The sequence below is a fragment of the Linepithema humile genome, chromosome 1 (genome assembly GCF_040581485.1).
Source record: "Linepithema humile isolate Giens D197 chromosome 1, Lhum_UNIL_v1.0, whole genome shotgun sequence".
In the NCBI taxonomy this organism is placed as follows: Eukaryota; Metazoa; Arthropoda; class Insecta; order Hymenoptera; family Formicidae; genus Linepithema; species Linepithema humile.
The window spans coordinates 18,930,183-18,945,881 of record NC_090128.1 but is presented as its reverse complement, the minus strand read 5'-3'; the positions used below and the strand labels follow the sequence as shown (position 1 = coordinate 18,945,881).

At 25.8% G+C, this 15,699-nt stretch overlaps 1 protein-coding gene and 1 long non-coding RNA gene across 5 annotated transcripts; one reads left to right on the top strand and one right to left on the bottom strand.

The window, feature by feature from the left end:
- The first annotated feature begins 3,429 nt into the window (after positions 1 to 3,429).
- Positions 3,430 to 5,380, top strand: LOC136997295 (uncharacterized). The gene is made up of 2 exons (XR_010888102.1): positions 3,430 to 5,089; positions 5,164 to 5,380. It is a non-coding gene; the product is annotated as an uncharacterized lncRNA (long non-coding RNA).
- LOC136997291 (uncharacterized) lies at positions 3,813 to 12,375 on the bottom strand. Of its 4 annotated transcripts, XM_067347879.1 has the most exons (8): positions 12,179 to 12,369; positions 12,061 to 12,076; positions 9,420 to 9,618; positions 8,775 to 8,999; positions 8,298 to 8,453; positions 7,954 to 8,174; positions 7,419 to 7,578; positions 3,813 to 7,014 (listed from the first exon to the last, which is right to left on the bottom strand). In XM_067347879.1, the coding sequence occupies exons 3-8, from the start codon at positions 9,616 to 9,618 to the stop codon at positions 6,854 to 6,856; spliced, it is 1,122 nt and encodes a 373-aa protein (XP_067203980.1). In that variant the 5' UTR covers positions 12,061 to 12,076; positions 12,179 to 12,369; the 3' UTR covers positions 3,813 to 6,853. The 4 variants fall into 4 exon arrangements, with proteins under 4 accessions (XP_067203980.1, XP_067203981.1, XP_067203982.1 ...); XM_067347880.1 differs by lacking the exon at positions 8,298 to 8,453 and having other exon boundaries at positions 12,061 to 12,375; XM_067347881.1 differs by lacking the exon at positions 8,775 to 8,999 and having other exon boundaries at positions 12,061 to 12,364.
- Between the last annotated feature and the right edge of the window lie 3,324 nt (positions 12,376 to 15,699).

Here is a 15,699-nt window from a genome sequence, read left to right as displayed (position 1 = left end):
GGGGTCCGACGCTCATATAACACCTTCCCTCAACGGGGCGCCTGCTCAGAACCACCGAACATAGTCAACCGATCCGAAACTATCCTGTAACGAGTAAGTCAGTTGATTCCTCTTTATTTTATTATTTCTTCTGTCCTCCCTCCGGAAAAATGAAACACTCACACACACACACACACACACACACACACACACACACATTATTGTAAAGAATACACAAATAAAATTATTAACATATGCGATTAAGAATTAAGTTTTTGTATCCTAATTATAAATTCAATCAAATTAAAATATTGTCTTTAGTAAATTAAACTTTTGTTCTTTTTCATTTAACCACACCCTCCTCGTTCGTCACCCCCTCACACCTTCCCTCTCAAATTGCGCACAAAGGTTCCGCCCCGGGTAATAGGGATTCAATTCCTTGACCCAAAAAGGGAACCACGAGCGGTTGACTTGTTGACGGAGTAAAAACGACTCTTCCAGTCGCTGACCCGTCGCAAGTCCTAAACGTGCCGCTCGGCTCGTGCGGTCAGGTCCGTTTACGTCGATCGCCGAGCCCAACGAAAAAATTCTACATCTATCAGGACGTAACAGATAGTATAAAAGTTATTTTTCTTTAAATAATGTCATTTTTTGTTGCTTGTCTTTTCAGTTCTCCGACTTTCTGCGTCATCGCTTGTTCGATTTCTTTTATACTCTGTTCAGGCCAATTTTTCTTTCTAGCATACTTCATTGAAAAACCTATAACATTATAAAATAACCTTTCATATAAAATTTATAATTTTTTTCAAGTTCCTAACATTTTTTTAATATCATACTTTCATATTGTTATTGAATATATGTATTGATATGAAATTTACACACCAATTATAGCGTCTTTTGCAATACCGTGTAAGCAATCCACTTGTATCGGCGGATTTTGCCGTTTTGTCACTCTGGGACTTTGACCTTTTAACGTTGATTTTACGATTGCCTCGGGTTTAAAAACAGCAGGTATTAACTGCCGAGCGAGATGCGATGCTTTTTTCGCCGTTGAAAGAGCAGCTTCTAGCATCCGTCTTTTGCAATAAATACCGTTTTCTAATAAAACCATCTAGATAATAAAGTATAGGTATACATATTAAGGAGTTCCCTTTTCAACTTATTGCGAATAAAATAAAAAATCCAGAACAAATCTTATTGTCAGTGCTCAATAATAATTTTTTAGGTAAATTTACAAACATTTACAAGTTCTTCACAATTGCGCGCCGCATGTTTTGTCGGAATAAAAAACACAGCTCTTAAGTAGAAGTATAGGACTACAAATGTAATATCACGAAATTACATTGCTAATCAATTTAATCGGCATGGGGGGGTCGTAGAGATGTTTGTAGACATCAAAATAATTAAATTGATTAACAATTTAATTTCGTGATATTACATTTTTAGTTCTATTATTTAACAGCTGTGTTTTAAAGTTCAATAAAACATGCGGCGCGCAGTTATGGGGAACTTGTAAATGTTTGTAAATTTACTTAGAAAATTATTATTGAGTATTAAGATCTGCTTTCGACCGGTATTGCCAATTTAGTTATTTAAGGGTCGGTTGTTTCAACCAACTTCTTGATAAGCTAACTGATAGTTAAATCATATGTCTGTCTTTGTTTTTCCTTCAAATTAAACAAAGACAGATATATGATTTAACTATCAGTTAGCTTATCAAGAAGTTAAAACAACCGGCCCTAAATTTGTTTTATACACTTGCCGATCATATTAGGATATTGATTATATTGTAAAAACTTTTATTGTTTTTCTTAAATTTCGTCTGAATTTTATTTTAATTTATTTATATGTTACATAAAGTATCAGAAAACTAATATTTATTAGAAAGTATTAATAAAGTATATTAATAAAAAACTGGAGCTCTAATTTAATATACTTTATTTTTATTATGTTGTTTGTTTAATTAAAGATGAGATTTTGTATTGAATTATATTTTATTTTGCATTTATGTATTAAAATAATTTATTTTTTTGCATATGTATTGAAAAAAAAACTGAAGCTCTAATTTAATATACTTTATTTTTATTATGTTGTTTGTTTAATAATTAAAGATGAGATTTTGTATTGAATTATATTTTATTTTGCATTTATGTATTAAAATAAAAATAATTTATTTTTTTTTGCATATGTATTGAAATAATGTATGAAATTATGTATTAAAATAATTTATTTTTTTGCATATGTATTGAAATAATGTATGAAATAAATTATGTATGAAATAAATTACATAAATTTAATTAATAAATGTTTATTTTCCATTATATACAGTAATATAAATAATTAATAATAGTATATATATATATATATATATATATATATATAATGTATTAAAATATCTATATAATATAATATATTATATATTAATATACACTCACCCGAAAAAAAAGCGGTACACTGAAAATGTGGGAAAAATTCATCAAATTTCAACTGACGATAACTTCGTAAATAATAAAGATAGAAAGTTCTATAAAATATGGAAATGAAGCTAAAAATCTCTACTTTAAGAATCAATTTATTTCAATGTTGCAAAATAAATTTATTGAAAATGGCGGATGACAAAGCGCGAGCATGCAAAATTGAAAAATAATGGTTCGAGTTTACGACGGTGCACGGTATAAACAAAAAATTGTAGCTTATTGGGATCAAAAGCGTACGAAAGTACAGAGTCTCCTCTTTAAAATGCTTTTTTATGCATCTTGATACGATGATTTTTCGCCGAAAGATTCGCATTTGAAGAAAAAGGCAGATTCTTACTTCAAATGCGAATCTCTCGGCGAAAAATCATCGTATCAAGATGCATAAAAAAGCATTTTAAAGAGAAGACTCTGTAATTTATTTTGCAACATTGAAATAAATTGATTCTTAAAGTAGAGATTTTTAGCTTTATTTCCATATTTTATAGAACTTTCTATCTTTATTATTTACGAAGTTATCGTCAGTTGAAATTTGATGAATTTTTCCCACATTTTCAGTGTACCGCTTTTTTTTCGGGTGAGTGTATATTAATAAATATTTATTAAATATTTATTATTGATTAATAGAGAAGATGCAGTATAGAATTGCACGAATCTTTTTGGTTATTAATAGTTATGGTTATTTTAATAATTAATAGTATTAGTAATTAGTTAACAGTTAATATTATTACTTACTCTGTTTCTTCCCTTGCTTTATTTTGTTGTGATTCTTTTTCAGGTTCTTTATTTTGTTGTGACTCTTTCTCAGGTTCTTTATTTTTTGATCTACAATAAACACAATAAATATATTTATTATTTAATTTTTTTTTTTTTTATCTTTTACTGTCAATTGCTTTATTTATCAGGATGGATAGATATTTGTATCTCAATGTATCTTGTTATTATTATTAATATAAAGAACAGTTCATATTGATGCTTAAGCAATTTCTCTAAAGTTTTGAACATTAATTAATGTATTAATGTATTAATTATTGTACTATTGTTGCAAACTTTAACCTTAATATTATTAACCTTTAACTTAACAGAGAAATTTTTCAAGCATTAATATGAACTGTTGTTCTTCTTCATATTAAACAAATAAAACATTAATAAAAATACATTGACAGATACAAATATGTATCATATAAAGTGATATCAATATAAATAATAATTAGAAAGATAATGAGAAACTAACCTGTTCATTATCTTCGAGGAAAGAGTTTCCACGAAATTTTCTTTATTCTGTGTTTCCATTGTTATTTTTTTTCTTTTTTTTTACTGTAAAAACATTTATATGATTCATATTTAATAAGAAATATTTATACAAATACTTTTATATACTTACTGTTATTATTATAATTATCGATCATCACGCAATAAATCGTATCTGTCTTGACATTGTAGCTAATTTTCAATGATCGTGTGACTGTAGCGCTTTCTCTTAGGAAGATCTCACAACAAGAAGCAACTAGAATTTTTTATTAGTTTATGGTGGCGCGCGGCGCGGACATTGCAGATTAGGTTAGTTATTAACTTTCTTGTCGCGAGTGTACATAGTGTGATAGTGCATTTGCATATAATAGTGAATTTGCATATAAAAAAAATGGGTGTTTCTATAAAAAAAAAACAGGTAAATATTATTTATTTTTTAAAAATTTTTTTTTAACTAAATTATATATAATATATTTTATTTTTAACTGAATTATATATAATATATTTTATATTTATTGAATAAGTTTACATTATTATATATATTTGTTAAAGTTAACATCATTTATTTATGTCTCATCTTTTGATTATATGTTAATATTACAATAAGATTATAGTGAAAAAAAATATTTGCTGTATGTGGAGTTGCATAATAGTAAGAAATGTAAGTATATAATAATTTTTTATTTATTATTATTATATATAATTATATAGTATCATATTCAATTATTTATTATTCATTCATAATTATTATTATAATTTGTATGTATTGAAGAAAGGAACGATTGTGCTATACATATACAATACTGGCAGCATGATTGCGCCGCACTTATATAATGTGCATACTGGCAGCAATAATGCGCCTTATTATTATCCAGAAAAAAGAAAGAATTTACCTTGAAAAAGAAGAAATCTTAAACCATCACTAGTTAAACCAACATCGATGGATTTAAATTAAGAATAAAAAATCAAGAAAAAGGTGATAATCAGTTTAATAAGACATCAGACATCAATTGAAGAGGCATCAATAAATTCAAGAATATATTTATATAATTTATTTACTAATATTTTTTTGTGTGTTTTATTATTTATAGTTTATAGTTTATACCCATTATATGTATATATAAAAAATTGTTTATTTATATCTAGTTATTATTAATATAAAATTGTAATATAAATATTACATATATTAATTCTTCTTCAGGTATCACGAAGAACAAAGAAAAAAAATATTGGACGCAAAAGTAAAGCAGCGAAAAATCAATTGCTATATAGAACGCGAAAAGCAGCAACATGTTCTTTAACAGCTAATAATAAGCAAATTTTACAAACGAAAGCGAAAAAGCAATCGCATAAAAAAAGGCAAAAAAGAATATGTACAATAATAAGTAATGAACTAATTTCGCAACGTATAATTATTGTTAATGTACCCTCATCTAATCCTCAAATTTTACAAAATCAGGTTAATCAGGAAACTCCGTTAATACAACAAACCATTATTGATACACACAGAGAAAAATTATTATTACAATTTCATTCAACTATATGGTCTTTTGCAGATATCGCCTGTGATATTTGTAGGAAATTATATTATAAGAAACAAATATGTACTACGACAATGTCTGCTACAATTATGAATATTTTGCCTAAAGAATTAAATAAATTAAACGATATAATTACATGTTTTCGTTGTGCCAATTTGATAAAAAAAGAAAAAGTTCCGACACAAGCATATTGAAATGCTATCCCATAAAACATTAAGATATACTTAGTACATACAATGTATATACATTTATGTATATTGTATATTCTATGTATATACTTCCTTATGTAATTTATATATAAAGAATATGAAATGTATGTGCAAATGAAACCGGATTAATGTACATAGGAGATCCATGATACATACATATGTATATGATAAGTACAATCTATGTACATGTATTATGTATATACATTTCCTGTATATACCATGTGTATACAAAGTGTACATACATTAGATATAAATCATAAAACATTATAATATACCTAGTATATACATTTATGTATATTCTACGTATATACTTTTTTATACGTGTTGATACATAGAATATGAAATGTATGTGCAAATGTAATCGGAACAACATACATAGAATATCCAGTACATACATATGTATGTACGTGTTATTAGTACAGTTTATGTATATACTTTATATACATTATTTTTATATATAGCATGTATACATATACTAATTATAAGGACACGCATTATTCCTTCAGTTAATAAATACTATATATTTATATTTACAAATATAAAATTATTATAAAATAAGATATTCTGTATGTTCATATGCACATTCAACATATAATATATATATCATACAAGCTCACATGTATATGTATTACAGATATATACCCTGATATGCGTTTAAATTCATTTATTAAGATATTTCTGTATGCATACATCTGTACATACATATATGTGAGCTTGTATAATATGTATTATTGTATGTTGAATGTGCATATGAACATATGGAATATCTTATTTTATAATGATTTTATATTTGTAAATATAAATATATAGTATTTATTAGCTGAAGGAATCATGCGTGTCATATACATACATGCATTATTATATGCGTTATGTGTGTGTGTGCGTGCCTGCGTGCGTGCGTGCGTGCGTGCGTGCGCGCGCGCGTGTGTGTGTGTGTGCAATAGTCATATAGAATGACAAAAGGAAAGAATTAATATAACAAACTAGAAAAAAAGACAAGTTTGGAATTGAAAAGAATACTATAATTAATAATAAATCATACATATTATTACACTTTTTTTTTCTTTCTATCTGTCTCATAAAATAAAAAAAGGCTTACAGTATTAATTGCTTAAAGCATTCTTTTTCTTCTTTTTGTTTCATAAAATAAAAAAAAATTGCACATTTCTTCTTTGTTTTTTATCATAATACAATTAGATATAAGAATCTATCTATATAGTATTGTAACTTAACACAAAAATAAATAGAAGAACTAATGTTTCTCTATTATAATATAAAAACATAAATTTTCATTATATTAAATATATTATACACACATGTATAATCTCGAACATAGATTAAAGCTAAAGCTTAACATATTTTGAACCTTGAACATTATGCATCTGGATTTTTTATATTGTTAATGAGTTGATTCTTCAATTTCAACTCTTTGAGGAGCTATATTTTTGCCTTTGTTATTATTGTTAAAGCGATCTTTACTCCTTACAAGCCACGCTTTTATAAAACATATTATTTCTGAATCTGTACATTCTTGAGCGTTTTTATTAAGGCGTACAGCAGCTGTAAATATTTTCACAAAATATTATAAAAAATATATTTGTATATATATATATTTCAAAAATATTATAAATTTATTAATAGTGTCGATGTATATATGTGTATATATCAATAAATAAATAGTAAAATATACTATAAATATAATATATATATAATATAAATAAAAAATAAAGATAATTATTTACAATTTTTATAAATATAAATGATATTTCTTTAAACAATTCTTTAAACATTTTTTTTGTTTCCTTTGTTTTTTTAATTATACATACATTAAGCAATATTATTTTACATAGTTCCATTCAAAAAATATACTTTATTATATTTATTTATGTTAAAATTGAAAAAGACAAAAATAAAAATAATTATAAAAGAATTATAAAACTTATAAAAATAATTTAATAACTTACAGAGAATAACAGATGCAACAGCTAAATTTTTGAAAACTTTCTTTTTCTTAGCTCCTTCCCAAGAATAAGACATACCAACTTCATTGGTAAACACACGATACATTATTCTCCGTACGATTTCTTTAATACAAGACCCTCCAATACGGCTTAAATTTTGAGACTAAAATAATAAGATCATTATTTATTTATATTTTAAATATAATAGTATATAATATAATAGTATAATATAATTAAATAATATTATCAAATAAAATAGTATAATTTTTACAATCTTTTTAAATGTAAAAAAAGGTGACATATAGAAAATATAAAATATACAAATAAAATATATTACAAATTATTTATATTTTTAAATATATTGTATATATAATCTTTACAGATTTTGTTAAATATGAAAAAAAGGTTAGACATAAAGTCAAGTTAGACATAAAAATTTAAATATATTAAAAAATTATAAAATATTAAATATGATATAATATTATTATTTTTTTGACACTATTGTACATTAGTAGAAAAATATTTTGATTTCTCTTACCAAAATTGTCTTATTATCTTCTGAATTCATTAACCAGTCTTCCAATTCAGCCAAAGAATTTTCATTTAATGGAAATAATTGTATAATTTCGGGTATTTCATTACATACAGATTGTTTTACTTCATCTGCTTTATTTTTTAATAAAGCATTTATACCTTCAGAAATATCATCAATTTTTAAACTGAGAAGATGCAACTCTCTGAAAACTCGTTTTTCAAATTCTAAAATGTAAATAATTGATTCTAAGTATTGTATAGTAATATTTTTTCCAGAATTTAATTACAAAATTATATTTATTTATGTAATTATAGTGTAATAAATTGTGAAATATATCAAATACGAACTATCTCTCTCGAAAGTATTTTGTTCTAAAGTCGAGCCAGATTTATATGATAATGCAGTATTAGAAGTAGGAAGAGTAATACCACAAGTAGAAGTAGTATCATGAGTAATAACTTTTGACTGATTATTCTTACGAGTGTTATTTTCTACTCTCATGCCTAAAAAAGAATTAAATATATCTTTTTTATATAATTATATACTTTTTTAATAGATTAATAGCTGTTACAAATATTAAATTAGTATTAATTTAAAGAAATAAAAAAAAGTGCAAATAGAATTTTAAACTTTTCTTATATGTTTTATATATTTTTGCATTTTTTAATATAAATTATCTTTATTAAAAATACTTTTCATTAAAAATATTTAGAATACAGATAATAAATAAAATTTATAATATTTATTAAAATATTTTTTAATTTTTTTTTATTACGTAAATGTAATTTTATGTTAGCATCATATTCTTTACTATTGCTTCTTACTATTGCTTGAATTTATTTGTTCAATTGGAACGTCAGGGTATACTGAATCGTCTAATGATATTTCTGTTTCAGAGGACAGTTCATATTCACTATTAGATTTATTTTGAGGCCTTCTATTCTTTTTCCTATCATGTTTTTTTTTTTGTTTCAATTCTTCATTGTTGGAAGAAAGAATGTTTGTATTTCTTGCTTTATTAGCTTTCTGTTGTGCTTTTTTATAGTTATCTAAAAAATTATTAAAAATTATTAAAATTATTAAAAAATTATTAAAAAATTATAAAAAATTATAGAATTTTAAATAAATAAAATAACTTATAATTCAATTAAAATTAGATTATTTATTTATTTCAATTAAATTAGATAAAAATGAGAAATAAATGCGGAATTTGTATTTCTCATAGTTAAATAAATTATCATAATAAGCAATAGATATCACTAATACTTATACAATACAGTTATATAAATATATACATAAAAGATTTATGAAGTGTAAAATATATATTTGCCACATATTTGTGTGTATGTGTGTGTGTGTGTGTTGTATATATATATATATATATATATATATATTTTTATTTATATATATATATATATATATATATATATATATATATATAATATATATATAAAAATGTGTGTTTTTACCATAAATGCCCAAAACACTTGCTTCATAGAGCATCCAATTTGCTGCAGGTTGATGTTTCTTTTTTATAAAGTCTATTATAACATGTTTCACAGTGCCTTCAGGTGGCCAATAACATTGTGAATTTTTTTCGATATACCATGTTTTCGGTACAGCTTCTACTGTTTCTTCACCATCAAATTTTACGACAATCCAGCTCATCTTGTCATCACGATTAGGTTATTGTAGAATATTTTACAACAAAAGAAATACATATTACATATTACAATATGTAAATAAACAAGTTTATAGAATACAACTAATTTCACATTTTTACTTATTTATAATAAAGAATAAAATTTTTATGCATGTAAAGATTTTAAAACGTAAAACATGAAAAAAATTAATCTAATAATAATTAATAATAATTAATAATACACATATTTATATATTATATTAAAAAAAAATTATTACAAATTTTAGCACAATTAATGTTATACATTTTTTAAATCAATTTAAAATTAGCAATAATTTATATATGTAACAATGGAAATGAAACAAGTTTGTGTTTGTAAGGTAACACTACCAATTTTCTTTTGATAAAATCAATGTTCCATACCTCAAGTGAGTTATTTTCCTTCTTTATATATTGGATATTAAATAAGGATGATGAACATGGCTTTGAATAAAAATTACCTTGCTTATTATATCTATAGCCTAATAAACATATAGAGTTTTCACAAGAAGCAAAATTTTCAATTTTAACTATTACATTATTCTTTAATTCTACAAATTTATCAGCTTTTTTTGAAATATCTAAGTAATAATTATTTATTTGTATTCTTTTGTATTGTGGAAATGTGCAATTATTTGTCAAAGGACCATTGGAATGTTCTATCAATAGCTTTACAGAATCATTGTTCGTAATAGAAAAACTATGTTGAATATTACTTTCCTCAAACACACGATGTATGATTTGTTGTAAAGGTAAAGCAGATTTGCGAATCTTTTTCTTTAATTGTTGCATGTAATTTTCAAAAGGAAAAGCGCTAAAATTATCAAGTAAACCATATAATTTTACACAATCACTTAAATGCAAGAAGTTATGTATGTTGTGTGATACAAAGTCTGGACCGTAAATTTTAATAGATTGGCAAATAAAATGTTTCATCAAATTATGAGCATATAATACATAGTTTTCAAATCTCGAATAATATTGACTTATCATTATGGAACTTGCAAGATTTAATGTAATAAAATTATTGTAAATTTTAGATGACAAAACGTCTTTTAAAATAATAGGACCAGCATAGAGCAAAAAAAATCTAAATTCCGTAGCTTTATATCTCTTACAATCAAGTATAGAACGTGTTTTTCTTGAAAATTCATAAGGAACATATTGCTTTAATTTTAGAAGATTTTCCGAAATTGTATTTACATTAGAAGCTTGTAATTTATGAGGTGGTTTACCATAAATCCATCCATACCGTTTATGGCAAAGTCTTTTCATGCCACCTAATAAGAGATTATGCATATAATCTATTGGTACACTGTCTATCATATTAAAGTTTGGTATATCTAATAATATACTTTTGCCAATATGATGTTCCTCTTGAGCAGCAGTTCTAAATAAAATATCGGTTCTTTTGCAAAAACGTTCTGTTTCCGTAAAGCATAGTACATGATTAAACATTTCACCCTCTTCATCACATTTTGTGCAAGAAAAATAGCCTGTATGACTTTTAATAGCTAAAGCATATGATTTTGCAGGTGAATTACAAACTAACATAAAAATTCGGAATTTATATCTAAAAGAATTTATTAATATTCCATTATTTGATAGATGAATACATTCATTTACAAAATCTTTAAGAAAATCATTAGCAGATTTCGGTTTTTCTGAACCATGATATAAAGCAACTAAAAATACTTGTTTTATAAGAATTTTTATTGATTTTACCGAGCATAAAATAGGCCACAACGAGCTATTAGAACTTCTGCTTAAAGGTAAACCATCAATATTGACTGCTAATAAAAACTCTTTATTTTGTTCGATATTGATTCCATGCTTTATACAAAATAAATTTAACGTTTTTTCTATACCGAAATAAAAATATGTTCCGGAACCTAAAGGTGTTACAATTATTTTATTAGGTGTTTTTAGAAGCGTTCTCGGATCTTTCGGAATATTATCACATCCCGGTATTTCTCGTATTATCGAAAGTAGATTTCCTAACGCCGATAAAGTTATATTATCTTTTACCGCCCATGTAGCTAATTTTGAAGTTAACGATACATCATTTTTGGCACTATTATTATTATATTCAATATTATTTGATGATTCGGCATCATTAGATAACTCATTGTAATATGGAACATTGACGTTAATATCATTATTATAACAAGAGTTTGTATGCAATGTTGTACTATCAGTAGCAATATTATCAATTGTAATTTTTCTAACGTTATCATTGATATGAGAATTATAAAGTGATACAGAATTATTGTTAATTAGTGCTAGAGATCGATTTAATTTATTTTTAAGTTTTCTGTGAAACTTTATTTTATTTTTGTTCTCTAACTTATCCATGGCTAAAATTAGAGGTTAGACTAAACAGGATAAATAAATATTTAAGTTATAAATATATGTATTGTAGTACTTACTCTGAGAAAGATTCGTCTAATAATCGAAGAGAATAAACTAATAATATGATGTAAAATGTTGAAATGTATTAGTATGTATCATTACTACACAGAAACTTTGACGCGAAAGAATACAGACCACGTGGAGTGTCACTGCAGGGATTAATATGCCCGACGAAACGTGCATGCGTGATTGAACACGTGATCTGATACTAAGGCCGGTATTCATAGTCCGTTCTTATATTCAAGATCGTCTTAAATACGGACTTATATTCGCTCTCTTCGTCACACATAGATTGTGTCTGACGAAGAGAGCGAATATAAGTCTGTACTTAAGACAATCTTGAATATAAGAACGGACTATGAATACCGGCCTAAGGTCCAACGCATAACAGAGAAAATATTAGGAATAGGAATAAATATTAAATAAGAGAAAAAGAATAAATTCTTCTTTTCCTTTTCTTATATTATTTAATATTCCTATCTTTAAATATTTTTCTTTATTGCATTGGGCCTAATGCAATAAAAAAATATTCATTTTGTTAGTTGAAAAGTTAATTAAAATTGCCAGAGCTTCACACATATACAATAATATAATAAATAATAAAATAAACTATAATATCTATTAATAAATATACATAATACACAGTATAGCATATATAAATTATGTATGTGCAATGTAATAGCATAATGTATGTATATATAATGTACAGCAATATATATACACATTATATACATCAAAGTATATACAAATTATGTATGTCTAATCCCAGCAAACACAGAACATTGCAGCAACATTGTGGCAATTTTGCAATATTGCTGTAATGTTGCTACAATGTTGCAACATTGCTGCAATGTTACTGCAATATTCTGTGTTTGCTGGGATGTATATACATATTACGTTTAATAAAGTATATACAAATTATGTATGTGCAATGTATGTACTTAGCAATAGCATATTGTATGTATATATAATATACAGCAATATATATACACATTATATACATCAAAGTATATACAAATTATGTATGTCTAATGTATATACATATTACGTTTAATAAAGTATATACAAATTATGTATGTGCAATGTATGTACTTAGCAATAGCATATTGTATGTATATATAATGTACAGCAATATATATACATATTATATACATCAAAGTATATACAAATTATGTATGTCTAATGTATATACATATTACGTTTAATAAAGTATATACAAATTATGTATGTGCAATGTATGTACTTAGCAATAGCATATTGTATGTATATATAATGTACAGCAATATATATACATATTATGTACGTCAAAGTATATACATATTATGTATGAACATTTGACATACATTGTACTATATATACATATAAAGTACATTAATAAATATACATGTCATATATTGTGATATACATCCAAATTATGTACATGTAATGTATAAACATTTGACATACAAGATATTATTTTCATATTATGGAACAAAAATATATATTCATAGAATGTCCGATGTTATATGGGATGTTTTTAGATGACATTCCGGACGTTATAAGAAATTTAAGTGATATGGAGCAAAGACTTTTATCAAGAATCGTTCCATTTATAAAAATTATTAAATTAGGTGGACGATTTGGTCAATCAGGTTTTCGAGGGCAAGCTGTTTTATTCGCACGTGATGTTGAAGAAATCTCAGAACAATTACCATTACCAGTTGCAGAAACAGGCATGATTATTGTATGTGAACAACTTGAAAATATTGAACAATGCCGACAATTTCAAGTAAACGTGCAGAATTTATCAGCTGCTTTATCGTGGTTAATTCAAAATAATCCTTTATATCAAAACGTTAATATTAATCTTGACGCTACAAATTTTGACATTTCACAAATATGTCAAGTAATTGTAGCACAAGATAATGATATAATTAACTATGGGAATATAAATAATTTTGCTATAGAAACTCAAGAAGTAAGCAAGATAGATTTAATAGAAATATCTGGGGACAGAGCAATTATCAGAGGTTCTATGCATCAAGGTTACGAGATATTTTCTGATTTAACAAGAGGAAAACAATGTACGGCGAATGCAGTAGTTGCAATAGCTATGTGTTTATTACATTGTCCTTCGACTTGGACAAGAAATCTTATTGATAATATTTTATTGATAGGAGATGCGTTATATTTAAAAAGTCTATTAAAGCGCAATGAGCCTCATTTTGCTGAAATTGACAGAGAGTTTTTATCAGTTGATGAACTAGATAGAGATATTGAAATTTTTGGGAATATTATTACTCTCTTAATCACTAATAATGAAAACATATCAGGACATTTATATAATGATAATAGCGCTGAAGGATTTCCAAATTTGAGAAATGCTTTAAGTATTTTCTTTCAAGATCAAATTTATGGAATATTAACTGCCAATGGAATTTCCGTTGCTATATTTCAATTCAATAATACTTTTTGGATATTTAATTTGCATTCAAGAGGACCAAAAGGTAGACCAGCACAAAATGGTACAGCATGTCTGATTCGTTTTCCAACAATATTATCAATGTATAATATGTTGAAAAATACTATACCAAAATCTTCAAATAATACTTTCGGTAATCAATATACTATAACTTTTGTTTGTCCTTGTATACATTCTAATGAACACAATCAAACACAAACTACTCGTTTAAATATTCCCATTCATGAATGTAACGAGAACATTGCACAATTTGATCAAAATATTGATAACAAGAACATTGCACAATTTGATCAAAATATTGAAAATAGGAATAATGATAATTGTATTATAACATCCTCAGTTTTACGACCCATTAATGAAGTTATACCTGATGTTGAATCTGTTATTGAAAACGCTGAAGTGCAAAATGCTCCATATTATACATTACGACGGAAGACTACAGAACCCATACAAATGTATACTGAACTTCGAGCTGAAGAGTTAGCTTGGTTTTTCCTCTTTCCAAAAGGACGAAATGGACTTCACAAGCCATCACGGCCATATTCTATAACGCCATTAGATTATTTTCAAGCACGCATTATGTGTCAGGATTCTAGATTTCAGCGGAATGATTATTTATTTTATTCTTTATCCGTTATGGAATATTATCGAGCTCGACAAAATGTTGGTGTATGTCTTAGACTAAGACAAGGCAATAATATACCAGAAGGTCTTGTACAAAATTTGCATATCAATATGAGAGCTTTACGTGGTTCTAATGCTTACTGGCAAACCGCATGTAGTGGTTTAATTGCTATGGTGCGTAATTTAGGCCCCCCACAATGGATTTTAACATTAAGTTGCAATGATTTAAATTGGAAAGATATATTGCAAGCATGTTTAATTGCAGCAGGAAGAAAAGAAGAGAATGTAGATGATCTTTCATTCGATCAAAAACAACGTTTAGTTGTTGAACATCCGGTAGCATTATCTCGACATTTTATGGTTCGTGTCCATGCTATTATGCGTATATTACAGAATGACAACACTTTATTAGGTGGAAAATTAATAGATTTTTGGTGGAGAATAGAATTTCAAAATAGAGGTAGTCCACATTTACATATGTTATGCTGGAATGAAGGAATCCCGCCATTTGAAACTCCAGATGGTATTGCTCTTATTGATAAAGTTGTATCTTGTACATCTCATACAGGAG

What these genes read in the sequence shown, in the direction of transcription:
- LOC136997291 (XM_067347879.1), bottom strand. Translation starts at nt 9,618, where the DNA reads ATGAGCTGGATTGTCGTAAAATTTGATGGTGAAGAAACAGTAGAAGCT. An exon ending in AAGTGTTTTGGGCATTTATG is followed by an intron (nt 9,000 to 9,419) that starts GTAAAAACACAC and finishes ATAATTTTTTAG; the next exon opens with ATAACTATAAAAAAGCACAA. An exon ending in AAGATAATAAGACAATTTTG is followed by an intron (nt 7,579 to 7,953) that starts GTAAGAGAAATC and finishes TTATTATTTTAG; the next exon opens with TCTCAAAATTTAAGCCGTAT.